General features: G+C 58.3%; 1 protein-coding gene across 1 annotated transcript; it reads left to right on the top strand.

Moving 5' to 3' along the window:
- Positions 1-698: 698 nt before the first annotated feature.
- Positions 699-17,444, top strand: SLC7A10 (solute carrier family 7 member 10). Its single transcript, XM_032170390.2, has 11 exons — positions 699-996; positions 10,460-10,664; positions 13,313-13,464; positions 13,676-13,801; positions 13,870-14,023; positions 14,777-14,900; positions 14,990-15,093; positions 15,422-15,518; positions 15,704-15,853; positions 16,851-17,028; positions 17,314-17,444. Exons 1-11 carry the CDS (start codon positions 846-848, stop codon positions 17,442-17,444), a joined length of 1,572 nt encoding a protein of 523 aa, XP_032026281.1. The 5' UTR covers positions 699-845.
- The last annotated feature ends 17 nt before the right edge of the window (positions 17,445-17,461 follow it).

Raw genomic sequence — 17,461 nt, 5'->3', positions numbered from 1 at the left:
ACCTCAGGCCAGAGGTGGCCCAGAGCCTGGTGGGGTGGGCGAGCCGTGTCCAGGACTCCTCACAGGTCTTGGGTCCCCGTGATGAGAATGAGAGCCCCCGGGATCTTCACCTCGACCCTCAGGCCTTTGATGCAGGGTGCATAGGACACCCAGACCCCCTCAGAGGAGTTCCAGACCTCAACCCCCACCCCTCCTGAGGTTGTCCGCTTGGGAGCCAAGGGGGCACGAGAAAGGGTTTGGTCTCAGCCCTGCACTTGCTCGGCGATCGCTACTGATCTCTGGGCCTCAGCTTCCACCCTCACCCTGGGAGCTGTCTCCTACACACACACACTCACACACACACACACACACGCACACACCCCGTGCAGGCATAGAGTACTAAAGGGAGCACACACTGGATCCCCACACGCGGCCAGCTGCTATTCTTGCCGTCCCCCTCAGCCTCCCTGAGCGCAGGGATTGTCTTGTCTCGGAGCTCTGCTCCCCCACCCGGCCCCAAGAATGGATGTAACTCAGGGAACTGGAGGGTCCCTTCCTTCACCCAACTGGGAAGTCCTTCCTAGATCTGCCCCTAGTTCTCTCCTTCCTACCCAGGCCGGGACTGGGGGAGGGGGCGTTCCCTTTAAGGGAGGCGGGGGAGGGGGCTGCGGGCCGGCCCTCCTTCCGCCCCTCCCGGGCCCCAGCCGCCGGGGGCCCCCAGTCCCGGGCCCAGCGCCAGCGCATGCGCCCGCCTGTGGGCGCTGTCCCGGCTGCGAGGGCCGTGAGCTCACGGACCGACGGACCGACGGGCGGCCGGCCGGACAGACGGGGCAGCGCAGGGAGCGGGGAAGCGGCGGGACAGCGACATGGCCGGCCACACGCAGCAGCCGAGCGGGCGCGGGAACCCCAGGCCTGCGCGCTCGCCCTCCCCAGTCCCAGGCCCCGTCCCCGGCACCTCGGAGCGGGTGGCGCTCAAGAAGGAGATCGGGCTGCTGAGCGCCTGCACCATCATCATCGGTGAGCTGGACCCAGGCGGGCGGGCGCTGGGCGGAGGCCGAATGAGGGGCGCAGCCGCCCCGAACGAGGGGCGCCCCCTCTCCGAGCGCTCGGACGGGTGTGCCTGGGGAACCTGCGGTCTGGCCTCAGACAGCACTATGACCGCGGGAAGGGCAGGGGCTGCTAGCCCGGGGTGCCAAAGCTCCGTGTTCCCACCTCCCGGCCGCCTGCACTGGGGGAGTTTTGGGACCCTCCACCGCTGGACTCTTCCTCCTGAGTCGATTTTGCTGCAGGGCTTTTGCAAGGCAGTTACCCTCAGTTTCCTCATCTGTGAAATGGCCATGACTACAGTCCTGCGATTAGCGCAGGAACTTGACCAGTGTAGGGGCTGGTCAGGCTGCGGCAGGCTGAGCTCCCCAAGTTCTGGACCGTAGGTCAGTCTGAGTACCTACTGTGTGCAGGGTCCAGGTGCCACGCAGTGCAGTGACTTTATTCTTGGAAAGCAGGAGGGCCTGTGAGTAGAGTGAACAAGCGCAGCCTGCACAGAGGGGACGGAGGTTCAGAGCACGCAATGACTGCAGGGTTTGGCAGCAGGACCCAGGAAAGGGGGCGGGTTAGCCAGCGATTGGGGGAAGGGGGCAGCAGCGGGCAGACCCAGCCTGCAGAAGGCCAGCTGCTCCCTGGGCTGGGATCCTGGTGGGCACTGGACACTCGCCTGGTCTGGAGGCCTTGGACTCCAAAGTCCCCACCTGAGAATGGGTCCATGTCCTGCCCCCACATAGGGGTTTCTGGGTAGGCAGAGAGCTCAGGGGTCATAGGAATGGCAGTGGTATTTTTCCACTCTCTGTCCCAAGTCATGCATACTGACTTGTTTCTTTGTCTACACAGGGTGCCTCTGAGCCCCTCCAGGGAGGGACAGGAGAAGTGGTTTGGGGGGATGAGTGACTGGGGCCTCGACTGTTCTCACCTTACTGCCAGCCAGTCTTCCCGGTCCCCTGCCAGTGAGAGCCGCTTGTGTCTTCATTGCCTTCCCACCCTCAGACCCCTGGAGATGGAGAAAGTTTGGGGGCTCAATAGGGCAGACCCAGGGTCTTCACCTCGTCCTCTCACAACCCCACATTAGCAGCTCTTCACATCCAGAGTTGCCCCTGAACACAGCCCCTGGCCAGGTCACTCCACCATCTCACCCCCTCCCCTTAGAATGCTGTCTCCCAGACCCTGGTCCTGACCTGGCCCTGGGAGCTTCTTGGCCTAGGATGCCCCTGCCTGACGGACGGTCTGCTGGAAGGAAGGGCTGGTTCCAGGGATTTGGCCAGGGTGCTGGTTAGAGCTTTTTCTTGGCCCATACCCTCTCCAGGAACTGTCCTCCAGGGAAGGGGAAGCTCACACCATGAGTGGGTCATAGGACCGAGACCATGCCTAGAACCAGCTACAGCGCCAGGCAGGTGCAGAGAGACACAGTTCCGCCTGGGCTCCTCAGCTAAGCCCAGCATCCTTGACCTGTCTTCCTACTCTATCCGCTCCCCACATCCCATCCTCCCCAGGCCACAGGGAGGCTGCCTGGCTCCTTTCTCCCCAGAAGGGGGCCCTGGTGGTGGTGGTGATGGTGGAGGTGGTGGTGGTGGGAGTGGAGAAGTCCAACTCCACTATCACCCTCCTTTTCCAGGACAGACTCTGTACGTTTCCCATGCAGCCCAGGTCTGCCCTGACAGCTCCCCTACCCTTCAGTTCCTTCCTGCTTTGCCCAAGTCCACTACCTTGGCCTCCAAACCTTGAAGACTGAGCCAGGGTGAAGGGCCACTTGGCCAACCAAGGATGCTGGATTCAGCTACAAAACTCAAGCCCGGGGCACTCAGTGGTGGTCTTGGGGAGCCTTGGTCTTGGCCTGGCCTGGGGAGCCTTTGAGGATTACAGCAGGCAGGAGGCTGGACGAGGCAGGAAAAAACAAGGAGAGATCAACTTCAACCAGAAGGTGATAGGAGGTGGGGACTGGGCAGGTGAGGACTGAGCGGCGGTCTGCACTGCCTTCCCCACCTGATGTACTAAGGGTCGCCCCTCCCCAGCCCACCCTACTTTTCTGCCCCAGGTGGGCTCACTCTCTCTCCACCAATACCCTGGGGAGCCTGGTCAGAACAAAAAATGTCTGCAAAGTATCGTATTTTAGCTCTAAAAGTCGGGAACTTGACATCCTGCTTCCTTTCCTTTCCTTTCCTTTCCTTTCCTTTCCTTTCCTTCCTTTCTTTCTCTTTCTCTTTCTTTTTTTTTTTTCTCTGAGACAGAGTCTGTCTGTGTCCCCCAGGCTGGAGTGCAGTGGCACAATCTCAGCTCATTGCAACCTCTGCCTCCGGAGTTCAAGTAATTCTCCTGCGTCAGCCTCCCTAGTAGCTAGGATTACAGGCACGCACCACCATGTCCAGCTAATTTTTGTATTTTCAGTAGAGACAGAGTTTCACCATGTTGGCCAGGCTGGTCTCGAACTCCTAACCTCAAGTGATCTGCCTGCCTCAGCCTCCCAAAGTGCTGGGATTACAGGTGTGAGCCACCCTGCCCAGCCAACGTTCTGCTTCATAATCTACCTTGGTTTGTTACTGTTATTGAACATGTTATTTCCAAAACTTCCACAGCAACCCTCCTAGGAGATCCTATCACTTTCTCCCTCATGTGTACCCTCTGCTCCAGCTCAGACTGGGAAGTGAGGCTTTTGAGAATGGGAAGACCTGGAAGGGCAGGCTATGGGCTGGCGTGAGACTCACATCAAGTGTGTTTAAGGCAGGGCCCGCTGGCCACCGCAAGCGCAGATGGAAGGGAATCGGCCAGGCTGGAGGAAATAGAACTGTCTGGGGCGGGGGGTCTGTAGGACATCATCACATCCAAAATCTGTTCAGAAAAACACCTCCTACTACCTTATGAAAACATGTTCTTCCTTTATCTCATTTGAATCTCATGCCCACCTTGCAGGGGAGGAATTTTTATACCCATTTTCCAGAGCGGAAACTAAGGTTGGAAGTGAAATGATACCGCTCCAAGGGGTAGGCTCAGGATTCGGAACCAGATTTGGGCTCTATTCCCAGTCCAGTGCCTATTTTATTTTATTTTATTATTTTATTTTATTTTATGAGACAAGCTCTTGCTCCATAGCACAAACTATAGTGCAGTGGCATGATCATAGCTCACTGCAGCCTCGACCTCCCAGGCTCAAGCAATCCTCCCACCTCAGCCTTCCAAACAGCTGGAACCACAGGCGCCCACCACCACGCCTAGCTAATTTTTGTATTTTTTGTAGAGACTGGGTTTTGCCATGTTGCCCAGGCTGATCTCAAATTCCTAGGCTCAAGTAATCCTCCCACCTCAGCCTCCCAGAGTGTTAGAGTTACAGGCGGGAGCCATCGTGCCCGGTCCCAGTGCCCTTTATACTGTTCTGATGCTGGGCAAATTGGGGCCAGAGTCAGAGCCCTGACGAGGGAGGGTTGGGGACCAAGCTGGGAGCTTGTCCAACTAGGCTTCACTGAGCTCCTACTCCACTATGGGTGGACAAACAAACAGACGGCCAGGGAAGTCTGCCTCCCCGTCGGCGGCTGGACTCACAGGCCTCTCATACTGACCCAGGAACCTCGGCCAGCTCCCTCGCCGGATCCACAACCCAAGGAACACACCCAGGTCCTCCAAAGTGGGAGTCCCCCCTGGGTCTGCTGACCAGGCCCTCCCTCTGCTCTCTCTTTGACTTGAGAGTCCAGCTCCTGCAGGGGTTTGTGGGCCAGATGTGTGTTCAGGGACTCAGGAGTTGACTTCATGAACCTCAACTCCTCAGGAACCAATCCCTGCTCACCCAGCCTCAGTCAGCCAGGACCCTCCCTGGTCTCCAGGGTTGCAGGTGGCTGGGCTTCCCAGAGGGGTGGACCTCTGCAGAACCCCAGCCCCTCCTCACCAGGGCCCTGGGGAGCCATACAACTGTGCAGGGGCTTAGCTGTTCCCCACCACAGTTCCATTTACAGGTGAGGAAATTGAAGCAACCTGCCCTGGGGTCAGATGCCCTCGGTGTGCTCCGGGACCCCAAGGGAAGCCCCAACTATAATTTCGGGGGCCTGCCAGTCCTGGGCACACTCATCCATCTATTCAACCACTACATACTGAACTGTGTCAGGCACTGGCTTATGTGCCAGAGACACCATGGGGGGGTCAAGACAGACAAAACCCATCTTCTGGTGTGGGAGTCCGGCAAACAAGGTGAACAAGCTGAATGCGTATATTGTTAAGTGCTAAGACCAGACAGTCAAGCCAGGAAGGAGGATGGAGAGAGCCAGGGTGGGGGATTTCAGTTTGGAAATGAGCTGAGATCTGGGGTGGGGTTCAGTGTGAGCAGGGCATTGCAAGCTATGTTAAGGGCATTGCCTTTTGCTCTCTGTGAAGCAGGAGCCCTGGGCTTTGAGCAGAGGGATGATGGGATGGGGCTTACAGGGCCCACTATGGAGAAGAGGCAGTGGGGGAAGAAGTGGGAGGAGGAAGGCCGGTCAGGAGGCTACCTGGGTGTCCCCAGGCAAGAGACCACGGTGGCTCAGGGCAGGGCGGTGGCCATGGTGGTGTCAGAGGAGGTTCCATTCCGGATGAGTTTGGAAGATGACAACCAAAGGATTTGTGATGGAATGGAGGTCCTGGGGGAGAAAGAGAGGAATCATGGGCGAGTCAAGGTTGTGGCCCAAGCAATTGGGAGGATGTTTTGCCATTTATTGATCAGGGAAGACCGAGAGGAGCATTTTGGGGGCAAGGAGGTAAAAGTCGGGAATTCTGTTTTGAACATGGAAAGTCCATGATGTCCACGGCTGAGTGGTTCGTTGCATATACAGGTTTCATTTAGCAGAGCGGTCTATGCTAGGGATATAAATTTAGGAGTTGCCAGCAGAAGTCAAGGTAATAGATGAGGTCTATGTATCTATAAAGAAAGCATAAAAAGAAAAGAGAAGAAGCCCCGGGACTGAGCCCTGGGCACGCAGTGTCTAGAACTCAAGTAAGATAAGGGATTCTGAAAAGGAGAAGCAAGTAAGGCCGAGGGGAGGCCAGGAGGCCGAGTGAGGAGGAAGCAATCCACTTGCCACACGATGCTGATGCGTCAATAACGTGGCCTAGGGCTCGACTGTTGCGTTTGGCAACGTGGAACTCACCGGTGACCATGAGAAGCCTCAGCCAGGAGACAGGGCCCCAGGCGAGGTTTGCTTGCCTGAGCTGGCTGAGCTGAACAAGCCGGAGAGGGCTGCACACTTCCGCTCATCTCCTGTCTCCAAAGGAAAGTGGGTTAGGCTGGAGTCGGGTGCCGGCCAAGTGGCAGTTCCAGGCACATCCTGGATGTCCCCACTCACCTCCTTGGGGTGCTGCCCAGACCTCAGTGGTCACAGTCAGCATCCCGGAGAGGTGCCTGACACAGGCTTACTGTGAGGATGTGAGGACACCCGTGCGCTTGGTGGGGGTAGGCTTCACCCAGGCTGCAGCCGATCACCCCGGGGTGTTGGGGTCCCGGGTGGCTCAGGTCTCAGAGGAAAGATGGGGCTGCCTAGGGGGTCTCCAAGGCAGATGGCAGTGCGTAGTGAGATCCAAATCACTTCCCATGGCCTCTGATGTGCCAGACAGGGTCAAGAGAATGCCTGCATCAAATAAAAGCATCCCTTCCCAGCCATCATCCGGGTACCATGGCCGTGGGGCGATGTCCAGATTGCAGGGGCCATGGTGGCTGGTCAGGGAGAGCTTCCTGGAGGTGGTGTTGCTTCAGGGAGACCAGTGAGCTGGGGAGAGGCCTATCACAGTGAGGGACACGGCCCCTGAGCAGACTGTTTCCTTGGCCCAGCACAGATACGCAGGGTGCATCCTCCCTGCTGAAGTCAGGGTCGGACTAGCCCTCTGCTGCCCCCTAGCCCAGTGGCCCCACCTGACAGATGGGGAAACTGGGGCTCGGAAGGGCAGCACTGGCCTGAGTCACACAGTCGGGTCCAGAATGTGCTTCAAGGCATGAGGACTGGTGCCAGTGTCCTGGCCCGACAGGCCCTCCCTGCCCCCTCACCAAATCAGACTGCACATTCCCCACACACACCACAGGAGGTGGCTCACTCTGCGATTCGACCTCCATGGGCCGCCCCTGTGACCTCAGTGGTCTGCCGCTGCCTCCAGAAATAGGTCAGCACGCACCACAGCGGCCACGGGGAACAATGGCCCTTTCTTCGTTCCTCCAAGAAGTTGAGTAAGCCCCATCAGGCCAAACATCTTAATGTGATAAAAGCTACCCAGCGAAGGCTCAGGGAAGAGGGGCAGGTGGTGGAGACTCTGGGAAGGCCGACTTGGGGGGCAGTCACTTCCTCGCCTACCTGCCCGGAGCTCTGGCCCACAGAGGACCTGCAGGGACCACTGAGCTGTCATCTCACTGGGTGGACAGGAACGTGGAGGCCTTAGAACCCACATCTCTCTGGTCAGCCATGGGTCAGATACCCAACAGGGGCTCAGTGGTATCTCCAGGCCCATCCTGTGGCCCCTCATCCTGTTCCACTCTGAGTTCCTGCCCCTCTAAACCAGGTTGCCCCAAGGGCTGGGCTTCTTCATCGCTGCTCCTCGAATCAGGTAGATCTGCTTGGCTGAAATACGGAGTCTGGGAAGGGAGACCCTCTGACCCTCCCACACCACTGGGAGGAACCCCGGGCAGCCCCCTTCCAGCTCCAGTAATCTGGCCAGGCATGGTGGCTCATGCCTGTAATCCCAGCACTTCGGGAGGCCGAGGTGGGTGGATCATTTGAGGTCAGGAGTTCAAGACCAGCCTGGCCAACATGGTGAAACCCCGTCTCTACTGAAAAAAAGAAAGAAAGAAATCCACTGGTCCCTCCCACACCCCTCCTATAATCATTGGAGCATTGGAGGCCCCCATCCCTGTCCACACAGCCCCCTCCCTCCTCCGTGCCCAAGCCCGCAGCCCCGGCTGCTCCATGCAGTGCCCCACCCACCCTTCATGGTGCTGGGAGCAGCCAGTGTGCGGAGTGTGTGATGCGATTTTCTGCCACCTTCAAACATGATCCTGGGGGAGATGCTGCGAGTGGTCTAGGCCCAGAGGGAGAAACCCCTGAGGACCTCAGAGACACTGGCTAACGCCTGTGGTCCTTTGAGCCACAAGGGAGAAAGTCCTGAACTGTGGCCTGAGGCCACGTGTTCCAAACAATAGTGGCCTCTCCACCCCTGGCAAGCCCAGTATCCGAATCTACAGCCACTGGGCACAAGGCTAGTGATATGGCCCTGGAAGATAGGGTGCCAGATGTGGCTTCCCCCGGAGCTCCACCCAGGAGGCCCCGCCAAGGAGAAGCATGGTGGGCTCTCTGCAGGGTGGGTGGCTCAGGGCCTGGGATGCTCCCAGCGTGAACATGCTCAGCTCCTTCCAAGGCCACCCAGCCCCCGCTGGCTTCCAACCTCCCTGGCTTTCGGCAAATCCCAGTCCGCCAGGTCCTAAGAACAGAGGCCCTGCTGCCGGATGGAGGGAACTCAAAGGCTCTTTAGAAACCTTACAGCCCACCCAGGCCTGGGCCCCTCTGCGAGATGAGAGAGGCGCTTCTCTCCCCTGAGAAGTAGACTAAGCGTACAGCTTACCTCTGGGGGTTGAGGCACAGGAATTAGTTCATCCTTATCTGGATGTATTTAGGGCTCCTGGGATGTGACCGGAAAACTGAGTGGGGCGTCGTAGCTGTCCAGACTGGAAATCTGTGTCGGCTGGGGGTGGGGGCGGTGGGGGAGCACCGTGGACAAGGAGTGAATACAAATTGGCGGCTACAACCGTGTCCTTATCCAGCCCCCTGCAGGCCTGGCAGGTGGAGGAGGCGGGCTCCCACTCTGAGGGAGATGGACCCGTCCTCTCAGGACCCGGTCTGGTGTGGCCATTGCATAGAGAACGACGTTGGTCCTACCAGGGCTGTTTGTTCATATGGCCTGGGGTTCTGGGTTTATTTCTTCTTGGACAGGCCCTAGTGCAGATCTCTAGTGACGTTACCTGATTCTTGTGCACAGATGGTGAGACCCATATAACCCAGAACATTGTCCCTCTTTGCAGAGCTCAGGGCTCAGCAGTCACTCAGAGTCTTGCTCATCCTGGGAACCTACTCTACAGACCATAGTTGGCCCCTCTGAATGTTTCCCATCATGTCAGAAAGCAGAGGGGCCGGGCACAGTGGCTCTTGCCTGTAATCCCAGCACTTTGGGAGGCTGAAGTGGGCGGTCGATTGAGCCCAGGAGTTCGAGACCAGCCTCAGCAACATAGTGGGACCCTTCAACTCTACAACTTTTTTTGATTAGCCGGGTGTGGTGGCACTCACCTGTATCCTAGCACTTTGGGAAGCCAAGCAGGGAGGGTCACTTGAGCCCAGGAGTTGGAGACCAGCCTGGGCAATATAGTGAGACCCCGTCTCTACAAAAAGTAAAAAAAAAATGGGTGTGGTAATACACCTGGAGTCCCAGCTACTAGGGAGACTGAGATGGGAGAATCTCTTGAGCTCAGGAGTCCCAGGCTGCAGTAAGCTATGATCGTACCACTGCACTCCAGCCAGGGTGGCAGAGCGAGACCCTGTCTAAATGAAAGAAAGAAGCTGGGCACAGTGACTCACGCCTATAATCCCAGCAATTTGGGAGGCCGAGGCGGGTGGATCACTTGAGGTCAGGAATTGGAGACCAGCCTGATCAACAGGGTGAAAACCCATCTCTACTAAAAAAATACAAAAAATAGTAGCCAGGCGTGTTGGCTCACGCCTGTAATTCTAACTACTTGGGAGGCTGAGGCAGGAGAATTGCTTGAATCCAGGAAGTGGAGGGAAGGGGAAGGGGAAGAAGAGAAAAGAAAGGAGAAAGGAAAGGAAAGGAAATTGAAGTAGGAAGAGAAGCCCAAACTTGATGTGGTCAAGGAGGGCTTCATGGAGGAGATGCTACTTCCTGAGCCACTCCATGAGTTTGGACTTTGGCCGGTGGGAAAGTGGCAGGAGGGTGGTTGAAGTTCTGTGTTAGGGGCCAGCTCTGGCCAGCGGGCTGGAGGCAGGACAAGTGGCTGCAGGCTGATACGCCTGGGGCTCTGAAGTAGACATGAGGGCTGAGCATGGGCCTCGTGGGGTGCCTCGGGAGCCACCGTCTGCCGTCGCTCAGGTGGTTCAGCCTCCTCACTTTGCTGGCCCTGCCTCACGGGGGCAATGGAGGGCTGAGGAAGTCAAACAGGGCCTGTCTCTGGCAGAGCGGCCTGGCCAGCTGAACGAGGTGCCATTTCCCATGTGAGGGACTGAGGAAGGGGCAGATTATGAGCCCAGAATGGCACTTGCTGGGCTTAGGGGCCAGTGGCATTCAACACCTCCAGCCCACCTCCTGCCTCCTCCTCCTCCAGGAAGCACCCCAGGCTCTCTTCCTCCTGGCAGCAGGCAGATCCCCACACAGAAGGCCGGGCTGTGAAGGGGACCCCAGGCCTGATGCCTCCCCATCTCTCCCCCCGCAGGGAACATCATCGGCTCGGGCATCTTCATCTCGCCCAAGGGGGTCCTGGAGCACTCGGGCTCCGTGGGTCTGGCCCTGTTCGTCTGGGTCCTGGGTGGGGGTGTGACGGCTCTGGGCTCCCTCTGCTATGCAGAGCTGGGAGTCGCCATCCCCAAGTCTGGCGGGGACTACGCCTACGTCACAGAGATCTTCGGGGGCCTGGCTGGGTGAGTGTGGGGCACCGGCGGGCAGGGGGACACCCTCTTGGGAATGGGATGGCCAAATGAGCCCTGGCTTCAGTTTCCACTCCTGCTTCTGGCTTCCTAGGGAGGTCGTGGGGGTGGATGGAGAGAAGGTGTGGGGATGCTGGACAGCCTTCTGAGGTCAGGGCAGGTGGAACTGAGGCCCACTCCACCCCACTGATGTGTGCTGGGCACTCCTGCAGGCCCCTGGGCCTCTCTGGATCTCCTTTTAAATAGAGGTCCCTCTGAACCCCACTCCCTGCCTTGTACTTAAGGAGGGGGGATTCTTACCGTCTGAAACCCCTAGGTAATGTGAGTGCCCAGGCAAGGAGGGGCCTCAATTTTGGTAAACCCATATGTTGCATGAGGAGCAAGGAAGGAAGTGTGATAGTCTTACCATATACCCTGCATGAGGTCTTTTTTTTTTTTTTTTGAGACAGAGTCTCGCTCTATTGCCCAGGCTGGAGTGCAATGGCGTGATCTCAGCTCACTGCAACCTCTGCCTGCCGGGTTCAAGTGATTCTTCTGCCTCAGCCTCCTGAGTAGCTGGGATTAGGCGCCTGCCACCACGCCTGGCTAATTTTTTTTTGTATTTTTAGTAGAGACGGGGTTTCACCATGTTGGCCAGGCTGGTCTTGAACTCCTGACCTCAGGTGATCCACCCGCCTCAGCCTCCCAAGTGCTAGGATTACTGGAGTGAGGCACTGCAGCCAGCCAGAGGTCTCCTTTCCATAGCACCCTGCTATCCTTCCTTCATTCACCAGGGAATATTTGCTGAGCACCTACTGTGAGCCTCGGGGTGGGAAGGCAGTGATAGAAAGGTCTGTCCCTGTACTCAAGCTGAGGAAGCAGCCCCTTAAATGGGATTAAGGCCTGGAGGAGCCTTGCTTTGAGAGTGTGTACAAGAGGCAGCAGCTACACAGCAAAGAGAACGGTGTGCGCCATCTAGGGAGGACTCCCAGGAAAGCAATGCTTGCCCTGAGGCTGGGAGGAAGAGGATTTTCCCCACCTGGCCTAGCTGACCAGTGAGGAAAGCATCCCAGGATGCGGGTGTGAACAGAGGGTGTGGTGGCCCAGGCGAGCGCAGGGAGTCTGCTGTAGCTAGAGGTGAGGTCAGGTTGGGTTTACGGCAGGCACCGGGGCTTGGAGAGCATCAGGGGATTGAAGCTGTTGTATTTGTCCAACTGCGTTGTGCCAAGAGCTGCAAAGGTACAGGGAGATTCTAAAATCATTTAGGAGCCTGATTCGAGAGGATAGGGCAGCCAGCATAGCAGAGGGAGAGGTGGGTGCAGCGGAGGTGGCACCCACTTCCCTGCTGAGAGGCTCCTAGATGGTCGGAGGCTCAGAGGAAAAGTCTGGGCTGAAATTTACAAAGTTTGGTTCTAAGGGCCAGGGGTCCTTAACTGGGCAGCCTTGGATGGGGAGACCTGCCAGGGCTTGCACGCTGCTGTGGGTGTGTCTGTGGCACTCTCCTCTGGGGAGAGGGTCCTCAAAGGGGCTGGGACCCAAGAAAGCAGAATAATCATGCTTTGGGCCTGGAGAGGACATTCAGGAGGGAGAAGAGGGCCAGGACCTCATCCCTGGGCACAGAACATGCGGGGATGGGCAGAGGGGATGCCTGGCAGGGGAGGAGGGCCATGGAGCTAGGATGTCCCAGAAGCCGAGCAGGGATGGTTGTGCAGAGCAAGGGGCAGGTGATACAGAGATGGCTGATGTCCCCGATGAGGCAGTCCTCTCCCTGGAGGGCTGGCCAGGGGCTAGGACCACCCGCAGGAAAGCCCCTGAGAACAGGTCAGACTCACAGTCTGGGTGCCCTGCAGAGGCAAGATTTAGGTAGAAGGGGCATCCATCACTCTCCACCCCCAGATACGGCTCTTGGTAAGGTATAGTCTCTGCACCCCATAGGTGTCCCTCATGGGGAACACAGCCCAGAGTCACCCATCTTCAGCTACAGTACTCTGCAAGAGCCAGGGCTGAAGCTGAGAGGTCTGGGGACAGGGACTCTGGCTCAGGAAACAGCCTCCGTCCAATGGGGGGCCTAGTTGTTATTAGAAAAGCATTTGGTGGCTGGGCGCGGTGGCTCACGCCTGTAATCCCAACACTCTGGGAGGCCGAGGTGGGCGGATCACGAGGTCAGGAGATCAAGACCATCCTGGCTAACACTGTGAAACTCCGTCTCTACTAAAAATTAGCCGGGCATGGAGGCAGGCGCCTGTAGTCCCAGCTACTTGGGAGACTGAGGCAGGAGAATGGCATGACGGGAGGCGGAGGTTGCATTGAGCCGAGATCATGCCACTGCACTCCAGCCTGGATGACAGAGCAAGACTCCATCTCAAAAAAAAAAAAGAAAAGAAAAGAAAAGTGTTTGGTGCCCATGTTGTTCCCAGCGCCTGCCCCACAGCAGCCCTGTCAATGTTTAAGTACTGTAACACCTTCTCTGTTAAAACAGTCTATCAATGCAGCCGCAAGACCTCAACAAGGTCAACCCTGCCTCCCTGGACCGGTGCCGGCCTCTGGCAGCCTTGCCAGCCCCTGGGTGCCAGGCCCAGGACAGCCTGCTGCACACATCAGGGCCAGGTTGGCCGGGAAGGGCTCTGGGCAGCCTAAGCCACTCCCACCCCTGCTCCTTCCAGCTTTCTGCTGCTCTGGAGCGCCGTGCTCATCATGTACCCCACCAGCCTTGCTGTCATCTCCATGACCTTCTCCAACTACGTGCTGCAGCCCGTGTTCCCCAACTGCATCCCCCCCGCCGCAGCCTCCCGGGTGCTGTCCATGGCCTGCCTGAGTAAGCGTCCCCTTTGGCTCACTGTCCCCAGATCAGCCGCCTGCCCGGGCCCCACCCTGCCCTGAGCGGTAGGACAGAGGGGTGAGATTTCCCTTCGGAAAATTCCAGCTGCTATAGGGGATGCCATTCTCAGGCCGCCTGGACTGGACTTGGCCATGGTCCACTGTGAAAGGTCCCGGCCTCGGCGCCCACCCCCGCCTTCCCTCCGCAGTGCTCCTGACATGGGTGAACAGCTCCAGCGTGCGCTGGGCCACGCGCATCCAGGACATGTTCACAGGCGGGAAGCTGCTGGCCTTGTCCCTCATCATCGGCGTGGGCCTTCTCCAGATCTTCCAAGGTAGGGCCGAGTCGGGGTAAGGGCCGGGCTGGGGAGATGGTGCTGATCCCCGACTTCTGGGCCTCCAGGACACTTCGAGGAGCTGAGGCCCAGCAATGCCTTTGCTTTCTGGATGATGCCCTCCGTGGGACACCTGGCCCTGGCCTTCCTCCAGGGCTCCTTCGCCTTCAGTGGCTGGAACTTCCTCAACTATGTCACCGAGGAGATGGTTGACGCCCGAAAGTGAGTGGGGCCCCTGACTAGGCCCTGGGGAGCAGCCAGGCCCTCTGGTGGGACAGGCAGCCTCTCCGCCCAGCCCCACTGCCACCCAAGGCTCAGGCTGGTCCTCAGTGGCCCATGCCTGTTGCCCTGCAAAAATGGCCCTGGAAAGAAAGCCGGGGGGCTTGCATTCTAGCCTGGCCCTGTTCTCTCTGGCTATGGACACGTCACAGCCCCTTGCAGGGCCTCAGAAAGGCTGAATATCATCATCCTGCTGTAAATAGATCCAGAGATTTGCATTTGGCCTAAAATTATGCATATGCACACAATATGGTCCCTGCGAATGAAGCCAATGACTGCGTCTGATGCTCGGCCAGGGATCTCGACAGTGAACCTTTGCAGCTGAGCGAGCTGGGACTGGAAAGTTCCAGGAAGACTCTGGGTCTGTGGACTGGGCTCTGGGGCCTTTTGGGGAGTTTCCCAGGCTGATTTTGGCTGTATGCGATTTTATCTTTCTGCACAGACATCAGACCCTGTCCTCAGGATGTGATGCGGCCCCTCCCCCATCTCCCATCCTACCAGCCTGTGTCCAGGTGGGGGTGGGGCAGGGCAGACAGCAGGGTCCCTGTGTCTCGGGCAGCAATGCTGCCCCCTTTCTTGCCCCAATATCCCCAGCAGACACAAGAAATGGAGACTATGAGCTGCTCTTGTGGCTGGGTCTCAGGGGTCCTGCACCCTCAGGAGCTGACGCTGATGCACTCCACTGCCTGTCCCCAGGAACCTACCTCGCGCCATCTTCATCTCCATCCCACTGGTGACCTTCGTGTACACCTTCACCAACATTGCCTACTTCACGGCCATGTCCCCCCAGGAGCTGCTCTCCTCCAATGCGGTGGCTGTGGTGAGTGGGCCCTCCCTCGCTCAGTCCCTGGCTCCTGCCCAGGCCCCTGCCCCGGCCTTACACACAGCCTCTCTCCTGTGCCCACCCAGACCTTTGGGGAGAAGCTGCTGGGCTACTTTTCTTGGGTCATGCCCGTCTCCGTGGCTCTGTCAACCTTCGGAGGGATCAATGGCTACCTGTTCACCTACTCCAGGTGACTGCACTGGGGAGACGTGGGCATGGGGAGGGAAGGCTGGGGCACAGGTGTGCGCCAGTCATGCCACGGGCCAGAGGAAGGGAAACCTGCCAGGGGGAGGGGTCCGCCTGAAGCTGGGGTGATGATCCCACACCAGTAACAAGTGTCTGATCACAACTGGGAGGCAAAGAAAGCAAGAGGGAGGCAGGTTGGATGAGGGGAAGAACTGTCCAGTGGGGCTGCTGGGCCTGGAGCAGGAGGTCAGAGGTGACAGCTTAAGAGGGACATCAGGTCCAGAGCTGAGACCCAGGATATGGCTGGTGCCCATCTCTGTCCCCAACGCTAGGCTGTGCTTCTCTGGAGCCCGCGAGGGGCACCTGCCCAGCCTGCTGGCCATGATCCATGTCAGACACTGCACCCCCATCCCCGCCCTCCTCGTCTGTGTAAGTTGGGGGACCTGGGCCAGGCAGGGCGTGGAGGCAGGGCTACCCGGCAATGCAGGACCTTCAGGGTAATGGCAGGGGTGAGCCATTCCAGGGCGGGGGTGTGGGGTGGGGCCAGGGCTCATCCTGCAGGGGCGTCAGGAGGCAGGCTAGGGGCCAGCCGTCAGCCCCAGGTCCTCTCCCAGTGCGGGGCCACAGCCATCATCATGCTCGTGGGCGACACGTACACACTCATCAACTACGTGTCCTTCATCAACTACCTCTGCTATGGCGTCACCATCCTGGGCCTGCTGCTGCTGCGCTGGAGGCGGCCTGAGCTCCACAGGCCCATCAAGGTGAGGCCCTGGGACGGATGGCCCTGTGCCGGGTGCTGCCAGAGCCACCCCTACATCCACAGTGGGCACCAGGGGCAGGTGGGATGGGAGGTGCCAGCTTTTGTGGAGTGTTGGGCCCTGCTCAGGGCTCTCTGTGCACTGAGGCATCCACTCCTCATAGCAGCCCCATGAGGACAGAGCTTTGAATGCTCCCAGTGTACACAGATGGGGAAAATGAGGCTCAGGACTGGACACAGGGGCTCATGCCCATCCCAGCACTTTGGGAGGCCGAGGTGGGAGGATTGCTGGAGCCCAGGAGTTTGAGACCAACCTGGGCAACATAACGAGACTTCCTCTCTGCAAAAAGTTAAAAGGATTAGCCTGGTGTGGTGGTGTGCACCTGTGGTCCCAGCTACTTGGGAGGCTGAAGTGGGAGGATCGCTTGAGCCCGGGAGGTTGAGGCTGCAGTGAGCGGTGCTAGGGCCACTGTACTCCAACCTGGGTGACAGAGGGAGACCCTGTCTCCAAAAAAAAAAAGAAAATGAGACTCAGGAACTGTTCAAGGTCACAAAGGCTGCCAGGATTCCATGAGCCCACACAAAAACAGAAGACCATAGCCTGAGCTAAAAGCAAAGCCCCCCATGTGTATATAAATCGTTAAGTGAAGTGCTCTGTGTATATAAATCGTTAAGTGAAGTGCTCAGTGCCTGAAATGTGAAACACCAAAAAAATCACCGACCTCCGGCCAAGTGCAAGCGTCAAGTCCACATGCAACCGCTGTGTGGAGCTCGGTGCTGCTGAGACTTCGAAAAATCCTCAGCAAAACTGGCCAACGGCCTGACCCATGAATTGGCCTCCAACACACTGGGCTGTTGCCAAGAGGGGGTGTAGTGGGTGCAATTGCCCTTCAGGCCTCAGCTCCCAGGGAAGGGAGGAAAATTCCCCAGATCCCCAGGGGTCGGGGGTGCAGACAGCTGGGGGCCCTGCACCATCGGTGTTTCTGCTCCCCCTTCCCCAGGTGAACCTTCTCATCCCCGTGGCATACTTGGTCTTCTGGGCCTTCCTGCTGGTCTTCAGCTTCATCTCAGAGCCTATGGTCTGTGGGGTCGGCATCATCATCATCCTTACAGGGGTGCCCATTTTCTTTCTGGGAGTGTTCTGGAGAAGCAAACCAAAGTGTGTGCACAGACTCACAGGTGAGCCGGGCAGCTGCAGGTCACCCGGCACAGGGGGCTGGGGCCTGGAGACCGGACCTCCCTCTTAGAGGCTCACCCCAGAGCAGGGTGTCCTAGCAGCTGAGGTGGGAACACAGGGCCCAGCCGCCGCCAAATGTCTCTTCCCAAGATGTACCCAAAGTTTCCAGAACCACGTGTACCGACGGAGCAGCTCCCTGAAGACCCCTGCCCAAGGGGAGTGTCCGGAGCTGGGGGTCACCCCTATCCCGAGAGGTCAGGCCCCAAGGTCCATCTGTCTGTCCTCAGAGTCCATGACACGCTGGGGCCAGGAGCTGTGTTTCGTGGTCTACCCCCAGGACGCCCCCGAAGAGGAGGAGAATGGCCCCTGCCCACCCTCCCTGCTGCCTGCCACAGACAAACCCTCGAAGCCACAATGAGATGTTTGTAGAGACTG

Source organism: Hylobates moloch, unplaced genomic scaffold (genome assembly GCF_009828535.3).
Source record: "Hylobates moloch isolate HMO894 unplaced genomic scaffold, HMol_V3 SCAFFOLD_12, whole genome shotgun sequence".
Classification (NCBI taxonomy): Eukaryota; Metazoa; Chordata; class Mammalia; order Primates; family Hylobatidae; genus Hylobates; species Hylobates moloch.
Note: the sequence above shows the minus strand (reverse complement) of the source record. Positions and strands in the feature narration are given on the sequence as shown.